This window comes from Plectropomus leopardus, chromosome 20, assembly GCF_026936395.1.
Source record: "Plectropomus leopardus strain MGB_pleo_1.0 chromosome 20, ASM2693639v1, whole genome shotgun sequence".
Lineage (NCBI taxonomy): Eukaryota > Metazoa > Chordata > Actinopteri > Perciformes > Serranidae > Plectropomus > Plectropomus leopardus.
In genome coordinates, this window is record NC_142195.1 from 8,390,912 (window position 1) to 8,405,779 (window position 14,868).

General features: G+C 38.3%; 1 protein-coding gene and 1 long non-coding RNA gene across 4 annotated transcripts in view; one reads left to right on the forward strand and one right to left on the reverse strand.

Annotated features, from left to right (window-relative positions):
• Positions 1 to 14,868, forward strand: part of LOC148186166 (uncharacterized) — a 24,845-nt gene continuing 9,977 nt past the window's right edge. Inside the window, exons 1-6 of the long non-coding RNA XR_015775135.1 lie at positions 1 to 286; positions 6,027 to 6,214; positions 10,360 to 10,412; positions 11,797 to 11,849; positions 13,658 to 13,825; positions 14,246 to 14,368. This is a non-coding gene — a long non-coding RNA (uncharacterized LOC148186166). The remainder of the gene's footprint in view (positions 287 to 6,026; positions 6,215 to 10,359; positions 10,413 to 11,796; positions 11,850 to 13,657; positions 13,826 to 14,245; positions 14,369 to 14,868) is intronic.
• usp20 (ubiquitin specific peptidase 20) overlaps positions 12,094 to 14,868 on the reverse strand; it is a 15,548-nt gene continuing 12,773 nt past the window's right edge. For all 3 annotated transcript variants that reach the window (XM_088070969.1, XM_042508939.2, XM_088070970.1), the window contains 6 exons: positions 14,522 to 14,603; positions 13,855 to 13,963; positions 13,666 to 13,768; positions 13,510 to 13,578; positions 13,237 to 13,405; positions 12,094 to 12,866 (listed from right to left, as the gene is read on the reverse strand). In XM_088070969.1, the coding sequence (XP_087927095.1) occupies positions 13,248 to 13,405; positions 13,510 to 13,578; positions 13,666 to 13,768; positions 13,855 to 13,963; positions 14,522 to 14,603 (521 nt within the window). In that variant the 3' untranslated portion in view covers positions 12,094 to 12,866; positions 13,237 to 13,247. The remainder of the gene's footprint in view (positions 12,867 to 13,236; positions 13,406 to 13,509; positions 13,579 to 13,665; positions 13,769 to 13,854; positions 13,964 to 14,521; positions 14,604 to 14,868) is intronic.

Genomic DNA, 14,868 nt, shown 5'->3' on the forward strand with positions numbered 1-14,868 from the left:
CGTCATCAACAGGTGCGCGCTCAGCTGTGTCTAGCTAACATGCTAACCGCTAGCATGTCCGTGGTGGTCCTGGTCTCCTTCTTCTCTGAGAACTTTTACCTTCAACGACGTGTCTCATGCTGTCTTTGACTGTTAATACGGAACTGGGAGAATGAGTGAACTGGTTAAACTGGGGCAGCGTGGCCTGGTGGACTGAAAATGACCGAGCAGAGAAGTTGAACCAGGCTCGAGCAGATTGTGGAGAACTTCGTGGAGCTCGAGACCCACAGACTTTAGGTTCCAGTAGGTGAGTGCTGAGTTGTGCTGTTAACCCTATACAAGAAGTTTTAGGTTTAATTTGTGTGGTTTAACAATGGTAAGCTCTTTTTATTCATTTCAGATTATTTTTGTGTAATTTTTTTTAGTTTTGTCACTTTTTGTCCGGTAAATTTGTAATTGATAATTGGATGTACAGGCTGCAAAGTGCCGTCTATAATCAAGGTGTTATTCAATTTAATCATGGTACCATCTATGGCGTGTAACAAAGTACATTTACTCGAGTACTGTACTTAAGTACAAATTTGAGGTACTTGTAGGCCTACTCAAATTGAGGTTTTTTTATGCGACTTTATACTTTTATTCCACTACATTGAGGGGCGAAATATCCAACTTTTCACCTAAATACTTTCATATATTTACAGCTTTACATACTAGTTACTTTTTTTTTTTTTTACAGAAATATATAAGAAAAAATGAAAAAATAAGGTGGTGGTGCAAGTACAGTTTAAATGATTAGTAATAGTAATAATGAAAAAGAGAGTTTGAGAGAGAGTCAGATTTCTGCAATGAGTACATTTACTTTTCATACCTAAAGGACATTTTCGTCATTATACATACATACATACTTTTACTTCTAAGTAGCATTCTCAATACAGGACTTTTGTTTTCACACTGTAGTTTGAGTGCTTTTACTTGAGTAAAGGAACTGAAGACTTCCTCCATCACGAGTGTCATAGATCACTTGACTGAGTATGTCTTTATGCTAGTATTTTCACTTAGGTAATATTAATAACATTCCAGTACTGTAAACTCTGCTGAAAAGTAACTACAGCTGTCAGATAAATGTAATGGAGTAAAAACTACAATATTTCCTGTCTAAAGCTGCATGAAATGGAACTACACAAGTGTGCAGGTACCTCAAACTTGTACTTGAGTGCAGTACTTAAGTATATTCCACATGGGTCTCCAGTAAAATAGAGGAATTGCACAGTTGAGGATAATTTTAAACAAATATGACATCTTTGTTCAGCATCTGGTAAAAAAAGTAATTCTAATCTGACTCATAGTCAGACTGTTTGGCTTTGTGAGCCATCACGTATTTTGCATACTGCGTTGGTCTTTATGAGAAACTGACTTCATGAGAGACTGCTGGCAAAATATGGGCTTAGTGGTTGATTGCAAAACAAGAAAAGTTTCCTCCACAGTTTAAATTTTTGTGGTGCCATGATCCAGTAATGCGATTGCTCAACATAATAATCAGTCATAATTTTGGGTAGTACAGGATGATGATGATATTATGGATGACAGCAGTTCCGGAAAGTTACAAAGTAGCCTACATTTACTCACATACTGTACTTGAGTAAAAGTTAGACATACTTGAGTATTTCCATTTTATGCTCCTTTATACTTTTACTTCACTACATTTCAGAGACAAACGTTGGACTTTTTACTCCACATTTATAATGTAATAATACATATTGAAGAAAATATGGCACCAGTCAACAGTATGTAAAGTTGTGAACTACTACTTACATACTGCAATAGCGTAATAATAAACTAAAAATTAAATGTAGAATGATTTTTCAGAGGGATTGATTGCCAACCTAATGAGTACTTTCTCTTTTAATTCTTTTACTTTAAACCAAAGCACAGATACTACAGTTTAAATGAATACAGTACAGAACATACTCCATCACAAGTAAAAGTCCTTAAGTACTTAAGTTCAAATTCAAGGTACTTGTACTTTACTTGATTATTTCCATTCTGTGCTACTTTATGCTCATACGCTATTACAATTCAGAGAAATATTGTACTTGTTTATCTACTACACTCATTTGACAATTAAAGTTACTATTTACTTTTTACAGAAAAATACCCTACATGATATGATATAGTACTATACCATTAATCTATCCAGTAATGTACAAAGTATCTGAAACTGGACTGAAACTGGACAAACTACAATATTAAAATGCTCTAACATGTATCTGTTATTGATAAAAAATGGAATAATAAAGTATTCTAAATTAATATAACATTATGAAAAGAGCCATTCTCCATTAAGAGTACTTTTACTTTTGACATTTTTTGTTTGTTTTGCTGATGAATCTTCATTTACGTAAGTAACACTTCAATTTAACTTGTAATGGAGTATATCTTAGATGAATCTGAGTACTACTGCACCACTGGTAGGTAATAAAATAAGCAACAAAACTTATGTTATTTTGTCTTGTCTTGTCTGTAAAATCTCTTCATCAAAAAAGTTTTATCTCCAGAGTATATTATAAAAACAAACATCATTTCTCTTCAAATCCACCACATTTATTGCACCACATTTGCTGTGTATTTTAAGATGTTTATATACATGTTGGTGGTATAACCGCTCTAGGTTGTACGTCAGCCATCAGTGCCTTGTGTCTGCCAGTCCAAGGTAAGAGAGCTGCCTGAGCTGCTGTCATCACAGCAGTCCTCAGCATCAGAGAAGGAGGACATGTAGTGGAGGCCCGTCACTCTGTGGTAGCCTCCCTGGAGCATCTGTGGGTAGGAGGTTAGCTCCATGGCCCTGCGGCCGCTCCTGCTCGCCCTCACAGTCCACATGTCAACCAGCTGGGAACACATGGCACAGCCCATGGTGTGTGTTTGTGTGTGTGTCTGCAAACAGGTCCGGAGATACAGGTGTAAACAGTTACTCTAAACACATGCTTCAGTTTACACACTCATACTCACTAAGTGACCAGCTACACATAAACTGAAGTCTATTATTTTGACCTATATTTAACAATCCAGTGTGTTTGTAATCTATAGTAGAATTTACTGAATAATATACCTTTTAAATTACTGCAATATTTTCTTTATATTATTTTTATTGTTATGCATTTATAAACTTCTTAATGCTGTTTTATACGTTGGAAAATTATGCCCACGTGTCCCATATATTTTCCAGCTAAATATAAGAACAATGTGTGACCGTTATATTTTGTAGATATTAAGGTATGTGGTCAGAAATTGGCATGTACAGCAAGGTAAGCAAGTTGTTTCCCTGGAACAGTCTATATCTGTTCTCTCCTATAAAATGCTTGCAATAAAAAAATAGAGAAGCAGTGAAAGGGAGGCACAAAGTACCACAAAAAAGGGAATGCAGGTACTGATTGAGTTCCCTCTTGTTTGTAGCAACTTGAAAAAACCCACAAGTCTCACATCCAGCCCTGCCTGCAGGGCCTGACGAGGGTTACCGTGAGTTAAAAGGTCATAGTCATTTCATGTCAAGGCGTTCTCCGTCTCCAAGAGCTGCCAGACACGGCATGTAAATATTTACAGCTGTCGTCTTTGCAAAAAACACAGAGAGAGGGTTCCAAGCGAGAGAGAGGCAGAATCAGTTTGCTATAGTTTGTCCAGGGAGGCTTCTTCTGAATTTCTTTGTGGTGACTTGCTCCTCTGACGATACTGCAGCACTTTGATTTTTGCTCTAGCCGAGTGCAGTATCACAAAAGGGCTTCCTCACACTGGGGATAAATGAATTGCTTCTTGTGTCATGTTAGTTTTCCCATCTTTGTCCAAATGAATGCCTGGCTGTCAAATAAGATGTCATATTTTCCTGCAGAGAGAAAAGGAAGGAGGATAGTTAGCTGCAGATTAAAGGGAAATATCTCCTCAATTAAGAGTCCATTATGTTATTTCCATGGTCAAGTTCCATCTATATTTGTGAACATGAGCTACTCTCTCTCAAAGCCAGACACCAGAAAAATAAGTCTCAAATGTGATGTCATAGGGTATAAAGTCTGGAGCTGCTCCATAAACAATGAATGTGAAACTGATTTTGTGGGACCACTGAATGTTTTCTTTTTTATACCCATATTATCTTTTTTCTATTGTGTTCTCAGTTCTCAAATAGAAAATGTGCCCATATACTCAAACCATAATCACAACTATAACATCTTTAACAATTCATTGTCTGTTGGACAGCTACATACTTTAAGTCCTACTACATCACAGATTTTAGGGTTTCTGGGGGGATTTTTTTGGCCAGTTTTCAAATATTGACGGGGGCGTGGATGCTTCCAGTCACCTCTCTGTCAAATCCACTACATTTGTGATAAATTTAGGCTTTTATGTATATTTTGCATGTCTTGGTGGTGCATGTTGTGGTTGGCTCTGGACATTGGTGGTTGAGAGTTTCTCATCAGGATGAGGAAATGAACTCACCAGTCTATTAATATTCCTTGTGTCGACTAATAGCTGTTAGTGTGCAATTTTGAGGTTTTTTAAGTGTTAAGATAACAGTCATTGAGGAAAAAGTTACGAAATATTGAGTATCAGCTAAATTACTAATCCTGCTAGCCTTTAAACAAGCGTTGGAAAATAATGCCAATCTGGCAGAGCACAGGACTGGCGAGAGAAGGTGAGGAAGCGTGTGCTTAACAGTGAATAAGGAGGGATGTGTCGGTGGGAATGTGAGGTGCTGTTCTGTTCCTGCTGTGGATCACTGCTTTAGGCTGTGCAGAAGCAGCTGCAGAGCAGAGTCACTGCCTGTGTTTAGGAGAAGCAACCACACGGCTGTTGAGGTCGGGATGTGTTGACAGTTAAATCATACCACGACCAGAAACCGTGACTCACCAGAACCGTCCAGAAACATGGACAATTAAGAAGCAGCAGCAACAAAAAATCTAAAAACATTTTAATGAAAACCAAGCTGAGGATTTCAAGGAGGAGTTTATAGATATCAACAATTATAGCTGCTCTCAGGACCTTGAACAGCTAAAACCCGCCCCACTGAAATGTTTTTGTACTGCACTTTTAAATGACTGAAGCTTTGTGCCAGATCATGATTCTGCAAACATGTCAAGTAGGCTGGCGGAAGACCATAAAGAGCTTCAAAGACAGGTGAAATAATTTAAAAATCAACAAAAAATGGCATTAGATAATCATGAATTTAAATTAGGTCTGGTGTATTCTCCTCTTCTGGTCCTTGTCAGCACTGATTTATGACTTTTGTAGCAAACATCTCAGAGTGCTGTGAACACATTTTGTGAGGGGTATCCAGCATGTACTCTGGGGTAAAATGGGGTAACCACTCAAGCGTTCATAATGTGAAATATTAAAAATGTATATACTACTCTAGAAGAATCCAGTTTGTTCGGACAGCTGTAGCAACAGACACAGATCACTTCCACAAGAGTTATTTGAGCAAAAAAACACCACACTGATGCCTCTGAGCAACTGTGTATACTGTGTACTTTATACAGTTAGTCAGCATTTTTAAAACAGTTACAGGGCTACAGGAGAATCCATGCAGCCCATTCCTTCCTGGCACAGATATTTCCATGCATAATTGGTAATTACTCCACTTCATTAATGCAGATCCCAACCTGCCCTCCAAAATCTATATTCTGACCTTCATCATGCAGAGCTGGCTGGTGCATGCAGAGTGAATTAGCAAGATATAATGACATTAATGATGAGGATGCAAAGGACAAGTGGTTTGCTGCTGCTTGCCACACCCATCCCATCCCGGCGAATGGACACAGGAGGCAACCCTCTTAAATCCTCACTTCATTGCAAAACTGCTGATTTAATATCCAATGGCTTGTACAACTACTGCTTTGGGATGTTTAATTATTCATTCATATATCTGGTGTGTCCCGAAATGCATCCCAGTAACGTGCAGTGCAGGAAACGTGCCAATTTTTAGGGAATGTGATGTGGACGGATGCTGCAGCTGCATGTGTTTCCTCTGAGTCAGTTTTTGTTTTTGTCTCTTACCTTAACAGCGTGTTGGTTCTCTCGTCTTCAAGAGTGCTGGCAGCGTGTGTGCATCACATCCTCTCTCCAGCCCGGTGTGTTTTGCTCTCGGTCTGCCTGTGTCTGGGCTGGATACAGCTCAGCATGCGTATGGGACTTGAAATGACATCACAGCTGCTCACTTGAGAGTTGCCCCCTCTTTCTCAAATCCAAACAGGTAAACCCTCTCACTCAGGTCTTTTACACACAACTGTATTTATAATCAAATTTAATGTTCATAATCAAATTTAATGTTTTCAGGGAAGTAAGAACTCATTTCAATATGCAAATTGGCATATTCATTTATGTATCTATTTAAAAAAGGTAACGCTTCACCTGTCAACAGTTGGAGGATTCAGAGGAGACACAATTTTTAAAAGATCGGTCAAAATCTTCCCAGCAGAGGATGAGATACCCTGTCTTTTCCTACAGTGCAGTCAATAGCATCTTTGAGAAAGATCCTCCTTGTAAAGGTATATGCGCACATCCTTTTAAGGAATAGTTTACACATTTCGGGAACTTGGCTTATTTATTGTAATGAAGACAGATAGATAAGAAGATTGATAATACTATCATGTCTGCATGCTAAAGAGTGAGCTGGAGTTACAGGCTGTTAGCCTAGCTTCGCATGAGGACTGGAAACAAGAGTAAACTGCTAGTCTAGTTATGTCATGGATGGTTATGAGTGCCTGGTTATGGAAGTTATTACACTTCAGTTTTTGTAAACTGATGTCGATTTCCAACTCAGAAGGTCGTAAGAACCTCACTAACCCTGACCTCAAAATCCAATATGGCTGCTGTGCCTATCAACAGTAATAAGATATTTACTGATGTACAGTTTATGAGCACTTCTGTCTTGCTTGTATTCCACTAAAAGGTCGATACACAGTCCTTTCTTACTGCTACAGTCCCTGCGGACATGTTGCAACAGTGTTTTTAGGTGCAAAATGCAGCATAATGTGTTGCTATCATCTGGTTATGCTAACAGTGGCTAAACTGGCTAGAACTGGCATTTTAACAACATCTTGGTTTTCCGTCGTGTTGTACTGAAACACGATCAACGTGAGCGTGATGTCATTTCCAGCTCTGACTTCAAACTTCTAAGTACTTCATTGTAGTTTAAAATATTTATCCAAAAGCAATAGTTTCAGTTTTTTCCAGTTCCAGTGCTGGCTTTTTTTTTTTGTTTTTAGATATGCATAAAGCAAAACAAACATAAAAAAAAAAATCAAATCAAAGACCAGGCAGTTTTAATCATTTGACCAGTCATGAATTATTACATCAGTTATACAGACAATAAGACATCCCATCGAAATTGAGGTCAACCGCCTAAGTCCCATGCTATCATGTATCACCATTATCATGACCACAACAGCCACACTGTGCAATGTGTGGAAAACATGAGTCAGTGAAATCCTGTTGTGCTGTCTCCAGAGTGTCGTGATAATACAGATGAACTCTGTCCAACCACAGCAATGCTAGTATTTACCAGCGAGATGAAAATCTCACACGCATGGCTACGTGCTGTAACACAGGCAAACAAACTCACAGGTGGGGATAATTAAGTAATTACCACTTGAAGCTTTTTAACGCTGCAATATAATAAACTGCAGTGCTTCAGTCTAGACTGTCGGCTGCTCAAACAGCTCTGTTTGATAGCTGCACAGAGTCTTGATGAAAACATTGCACATAAGTCTCTTTTTCATTGCACTTAGTCTCCCAAAACATATCAAACCATAGCACACACATCCCCAAGTATTAATATCTTCTCTTATAGATAAAGAATAGATAAAAGACTGAACATGAGTAATAACAAAAACACTATAAAACATTTTCCTTAAGACATATGGACAGATCAGTGTCCTCTCCTATTAAAATTGGTTAATTGCTCTCTGGACACATTAACAAACAAAATAGGGAGGCATGGATTACTATAGACCATGGTCTGGAATAAAATTCATAGACAGAGCTAACGTTTGACGTGTCATGGCAGGAAAACTTCAGATGAAATGGACATTAATGATGGCTGACTTGTGTTTGTTTTTTTTTTTTAGGTTTTTGTTTGGTTTTTGGCTGTGTTCATAGATCTGAATTTAGAGAGGGGACACAGAATACAGAAGTCATCAGCTACTGGCACACATAGATTCAAATTCTGTGGGAAACACTGAAGCCTCAACCACAGATTTAGGTTCAGTGACCACAGTTTCTTCAATTTCCTCATCAGAGGAGGTTAGGAAACTTGAGGCTGCTGTTACTGATGTCTGTTTGATAACAATTCATCAAATGACAGTGTGCAAGGGGTCGTGGAGGTTTCCATACAAAGAATTATCAACTGAATGTGAACCATAAAATTGCATATAAAATGATTTTTAATGGTATGAAGTACACCGGTTTTTCCTTTCCTATGACAAGGCAAGTTATTTATGGTGAAAAGGGGCCTTTTAAAACATCTTAGGTATTTGGATTACCGTCTCCTTGCCGTGTTCGATATTTTGCTCGGGGAGTGTTAAAGTTGCTCTTCTGATAATAACACTTCTGAATATCCTCTGAGCTTGTTGAAATTGTTAGATTTTTGTCAGATTAAGTATGTTTCTGTCTGTCTTGTTTGTCCTGGAAATCTTAAGTTTTGCTGATTTTAGCTAACCAAGAAAACTAACATTGGATTAAGGTAGAAAAGCAACAAACTATGGTTATTCATGATGCTGATGAGCTTTTTTTATTTATGTATGTTAACAATTTATTTTATATATTTAAATTTTTGGATTTAAATGAGAAAACCAATGCCACTCATGCCTGTGCTCTCAATATGAAACTACAGCTAGCAAAAAGTTACCCTAGCTTAGCAGGACAAACAGCTTGTTAAAAAACTTTTTTTTCTTAAATTCTTATTTTTGTAAAGATTACTCAGTTTGAGTTTTCAAGCAGATTTTGCTACCTTAAGAACCAGGCTAGCCATTTGCTTCCAGTCTTTCTGGTAAGCTAAGGTAACTGGCTACTGGTGCTAGTTGCATATTTACCAAACAGACATGAGATTGGTTTTGATCTTCTTGTCTAACTCTCGACAGAAAACCCCAAAATGTCAAACCATTCCTTTAAAAACCTGCTTCAGTGAAAATCAAGTTTTTAATCATGTTTACATATCCATATGGTGTTTATTATATGCTACATGACATGAGTAGACTAATAGTAGTAGACTAGCGCCATGGCTGAGCTTTGTTTTTTTTTTCCTTGGAATTGCAGTGTACCAATAAGAGTTTCAAAAAGGTGAATTCTGACTTCCGGGTTTGTGACGTCACAAACCTAAGGAACCAGTCCCATGAGACTATGGTGAAATGAGCGGTAGTGAAAGAAGCTGTAGTTTGCAAGCAAAGTTTCACTTTCACTTCAACATTATCAACATAGTCAAGCTGAAGGCTTATGTTTATTACCATTTGCAAGCCAAGGTTTGTAAGTTTGATGAGTAAAGTTGAAGGTGGGCAGGTAGGCTCAAGTTGCAGGGGATTAGCTGAGGGGTGGGGCAGTTTTAAAAATTCATAATTCCACACATACTAAAGGAGGCTGAAATACAGAGTTATGGTTAAGCCATGTTAAGCTGTGAAGGGATTTTTTTCTGCTGATTAACTTCTGAATTTACAATTTTGCTGAACAGAGGTGCATTTTTAGGGGTTTAACCAATGCTTAGAGAGAAACTTTACATTAAACATTTATCATTTTATCAGTGGTACAATGAGTAGCTGCCCTTTTCATTTCATGAGCATGTCTACATCATCCCTCTTCTTACACAAATAGTGTGTCACGTATCTTAAATAAAATTTTTCAGATCACTTTTACTGATTGATCTTGTAGTGAAATACAGCAGAGAGATTTAGCTGTTTTCACTAATCCTCCTAATTGCACCTTTGCTCAGGTTAAAGTTTAGCAGAGCAATGCTGAGAATTTTGAGGTCAAACATCATGAGCCAAACTTCAAATGAGGAAAGTGTCAATAAAGCACCGTTCATACATGCCCACACAGCTGTAATCAGGCAAAACATCTCTGCATGTGAATTGTGGGTGTGCAAAGGCTTGAAAGAAGTATATCCCTGCTGCAGATTATCAATTATTACTTGATCATATTCTTTACATTTAATCTTTAATTTGGTTGTTTGTATACCACATTTTAGTGTTTGAATGCTGCTACAAAAAGGTGCGAAAAAAGGAAAAATAGCAAAAGACAGGAACTAATGAATATGATGTGAATACTGCACAGCAGCTACAGATCATTTGGCATTAAAACTACAGTTTTTTTCAACAGTAATTCTTTCCTCTTTTTAATTCACAACAGGGCTCTGAAATGCTCTGCTGCTGTGCCAGCACATCTTGTGGCGATTTAGACTGGTAAGCAGAAGTATCTTTGAGTGGATTTCTGATTTTGAAACAATGTATTACTGTTGCTCTTATATTACTGTACTCCCCTGTTACATGTCACGGTATCACACAGTAAATGTAAATTGGCCATAACTTTATAATTCTTCATCTAAGACCATGTTGTAATTGCGTTAATTGTATAAATAATAATTATACTATTTTTAAAAAATCAGTTAAAGGCGCTGTATTCACAACATTAATATAGCAGCAAATCGCTTTTTGCCATATAAAGATAAAATGGAGTAATGGCATCCTGAGCAGAGAATGAAGTTGTGCTACCCCTGTGTGTATTAAAATCTGAGCTTCTCTGTTTTTTGTTGTGGTAGATGGTCCAGCTGCACATGCATGCAAGTCCCTGTGTGTTTTTATCCTTCTGGCTAGCTAATCGCCACCGCTCTGCACTGCTGGGACTGTTGTTGTGCAAGCGTAGTGCCCCTGTTTTCAGTTTCCCCCCATGTTAACACCGTTACCTCTTTCAGCAGTGTTACCATTAGTCGCACTGCTAGCATCATTAACGGGTAGCTAGCTCATGTTGAGAGCAGTGTGCATGGGATTCCATGCCATACTATGAATCATTATTATGCTCTGAATGTTGCATACAGTTTGTTAAACAAAAAACAAATAATAATAATAATAATAATAATTTATTTTTTCCTAGTCTGTGCTTTCAAATTTGGTATTTTTTATTCATATTAATTATAAACAAAAAATTACAGTTACACTCAACATTTCTGTTATCTTATGTTTCCTGTGTGTTGTTGCCCCTGCCACAGTGCTAGGCTTTAATTGCTGAAAATGTGGAAACAAACTTTGCCTTTGCAGATCTGTACAGTAAAAAGGCATGCATGTGATTGATCTACAATGAGATAGAGGAGGATGTGGTTTATTAGCTAGGCTTGGGCTGACTCTGCAATTTGTCATAGATTTGACACTGGCTTTTTAATCTTGATTGCACAAAACGTCCTTGTTTGTCAGTCTTATCTGTGATTAGAAAAAAAAAAGTAAAATGACTGAAAATTAATGTAAAAAAGACAAGAGAAGCACAAGATCTGAATTAGTTTTTTTTTGTTTTTTTTTTTCCGACACAAAGCAGTGCGGTTAGGGTAACATTTTGTTTCATCGCCTGCAGTGTGGGTTGAGCATAAACAAGCTATGGAGCCCTAGTTGGTGAAGACATGTATTTCACATACTATGCAAAATATTCTGATAAAGATATTATACAAAAAAAATTGAAAAAAAACTTATTGTTTGGATTTGTGCATGTTGTGCCTATTATTTGTGATATTGTCAGATTATTTATTTTCTTGTTGAATTATTACATGGTGTCAATACTGCCATCTCTCTGTTTGAACAGGTACTGCATTAGTAGTCATTATGGATTCATCTCTTCTCAAGAACTGAAATGAGGTAAATTTTGCATTAATTATTCTGAAGAATTTCAAATTTGTGAGCTATTATCAGAAAAGCCATTTTCTGTTGCACAACATTCTCTTTCTTTGGCAAATATACCACTATTGCACCAGATGAGCACATCCTCTTACTTCATTCTTGCACTCTTGCCGTAATTGACCTAAACTTGACCTTTTAGAAAACTGCCATATATGTAAATGCCTGTATACCTATTTGTTGAGCGACTCCATATTCCCATCAATTTAAGCAGAAAAAAGATTTTATTTTGCATTTGAGTGAACAAACTCGGCACCTTATCCTGTCAGTAAAACATCCTTCCAGGTCCAAATAAAGGAGCAGCAGTTACATGCATTTTGAAGCTTTTCAAATACACCCTGATAACGGTGTTTTGGAAGACATGCATGTTTTTTGTGGTCTGACACAAACCTGCTGTGGTGTTCTCGTATCACTGGCTTTAACAAACAAAAGACTTCCATTCCTGAGGGCTCAGTTATTCTGTGTGTTTAAGGTTTGAGGTGCAAGAGTATGATTGATGTAATATCTCTCACTTGATTTCTGGACTTGTTGCTATGTAACTAGTAAACAGGCAAACAAACAGAAAGCTTGTTAACATCTCTTGATTGCTGCTTCAAATCAAAGAAGAAAGTCCTCAAAGCAAACGTCACACCGAGGTTGAGTTCTCCTCCTCGGCAGGCTGGTTCACAACACCACCAGCTGTAGCAGTATCTGACACCTAGCCACTAGAGCAGCCACTGAAACACCATAGCTACCAGAACCAGAGATGTAACACGACGTCTTTTTTTCTTTTTGTTTTTTTACACCTTAACATCAAGGATCAGAGTAATCCAATAAATTAACTACGTGATATTTAAGTACCGTCTCACCCTCTCGCGACACGGCTTCAGAATAATGCATTGCTACATTTACAAAGTGCTCACGGCGAGGCTTCTTCACCAAGGTGCAAATTCCTCAGCTTCCTGCGAACGCAGGAGTGGAAAGGGGGAATCAGAAGACCTGGGAGAAATGAAAAACAAGTTGAGAACAAACAGAGCCATAATGGGCCCTCACTCAAACAGTCTAGAGTGGGTGTACAGTTGTTTATGTGCTGCTTCCATTATTCTGAGCCACATGTGCAGCTTTCTTATTCTCTGCTGGCCAGGAGGAATTTATGAGCTCATGTGGCTGACATTAGCAAAGTGGGTGGAAATGGTGCTTATTCCAAGACCACCTCCGCGACCGTGACTTCCAATTGTGTTACACATTACCCAAAAGTATATTTAAACATCTGACTGTATGAAAGTCTTGGTATATGAAGGGGGAGTGTGAGGTCTTTCGAGGCATAACGGTGATCTTACAGTGTTTCTCAATAAGTAAACATTCCAACCTCTCTTTATCTTAAAGTGCTCTGGTTTCTGCCTCGATCTTCCTCTCTCCATGAAGGCTGTCAGGGTCAGCCGGGGCCACGGTCTGTCTCACTGCGATCTCAGGGCCTCCACCGTAAATACCCAACAAGTACTGCCACGTCTCCTCTGAGATCTGACCATAGTCTGCACCTGAGGGGGAGAAGCGCATATAAAAACATGGTTTACGACTGGTTTTACGATTTTACGATTCTTTGTTTCTCATTTCTGCCTTTACAACCAGAGCTGAGGTTTACCTTGCTTGAGTTGTATGTGTCCTCCTTTCATAACGCCGATTTTACTGTTGTCGATGGGACCTGGTGGCTCTGAGGAAACAAATCATGGAAATTGTTTTGTAATGACGGAGCAAACTTTAATGCACTTCTGTGTCTTGTCTATCTGCAGGTTCGTACCGTTGTCTTTGCCCTTCACAAAGCTCTCCCACTCTCTGAACCACTGCATGCTGATGCACAGGATCACCGTCGGAGCCTCTTCAGCCTGAAACTCTTTATTCAGCTGCAGACGAGAAAACTACTTGTTCAACATCCAACGCAAAGACAAATCTACGCACAGGTAAACCATTGCAGAATATGGGGTTTTACCTTGATGAAGGTGTCTATTTCCATTTTCCTGCGTTTAGCCAGAGCTTCGATCTCCACCTGGCAGATGGCACACATATACAGGTGGTTCACAGCTGGGCCGCCTCCGAAACTGTGGACGGAAACACCAACACTTAACAGAGAGGCACTTATGATATTGTGATTAATTGACACAAATGACTGTGAACATTTGCATCCAAATGCAAATTATTCACTTACATTCAGTACACTGCTTAGCTTTTGTGTCGGACTCCAGCCTGCTTCTCCAAACCACGGGCATGCTGACCGATATCTACTGTATGCATTATACTGTCTATGGATAAATACCACAATCAACCCCAAGTCAAAAAATCTGACCTATCCCTTTGAGATGCATTTTCTTTATTCTTTTTAGCTTTTGTGCAGAAAACAGCTGCCCAGATAGAAGATTGATAACAGCAGTGAGACTGAAGCAGACAGCAAAAACCCAAAACAATGAGCTGTAAACACTGTGGAGCTGAGGGAAGCGGCACAGATGGTGAGAATTCTCTAAGTTTGTCGTTACGACTGACTCCTTTCGCATTACACAAAGCCATTTTACCCATATGACAACGAAACAATGATAAGTGCAGCTTTAACTTACCAGAACAGACACATCCAAAATAAAAACAGTTAAGTGTTGTATGTTTACCTGTTGTAAAGGTACTCCCACACATTCTGAGGAACAATCACAACCAAGTCGTCTATGTAGTGGTATTTATTGGGAGGGATCCCTGTGCAGAGATGAAACATGACAAAGTTTAAGGAAAAATTAACTGTCTTTCTTGGCCTGTAACTGCTGTAGATTTTTTCTCCTCCTACACTTGATTCCCCACCCTCACCCATGATGATGGTCTAACTCACAAAAACAATAAAACCATTGTTTTTTTAGTATTAACATATTAACTAGCCAACTATCATAAAAACCGAACGGGAACATCCAGTTTTACAAGAACAAGAACTATTTGTTTTAGAAACTGAAATCTCTTGAGAGGCCAG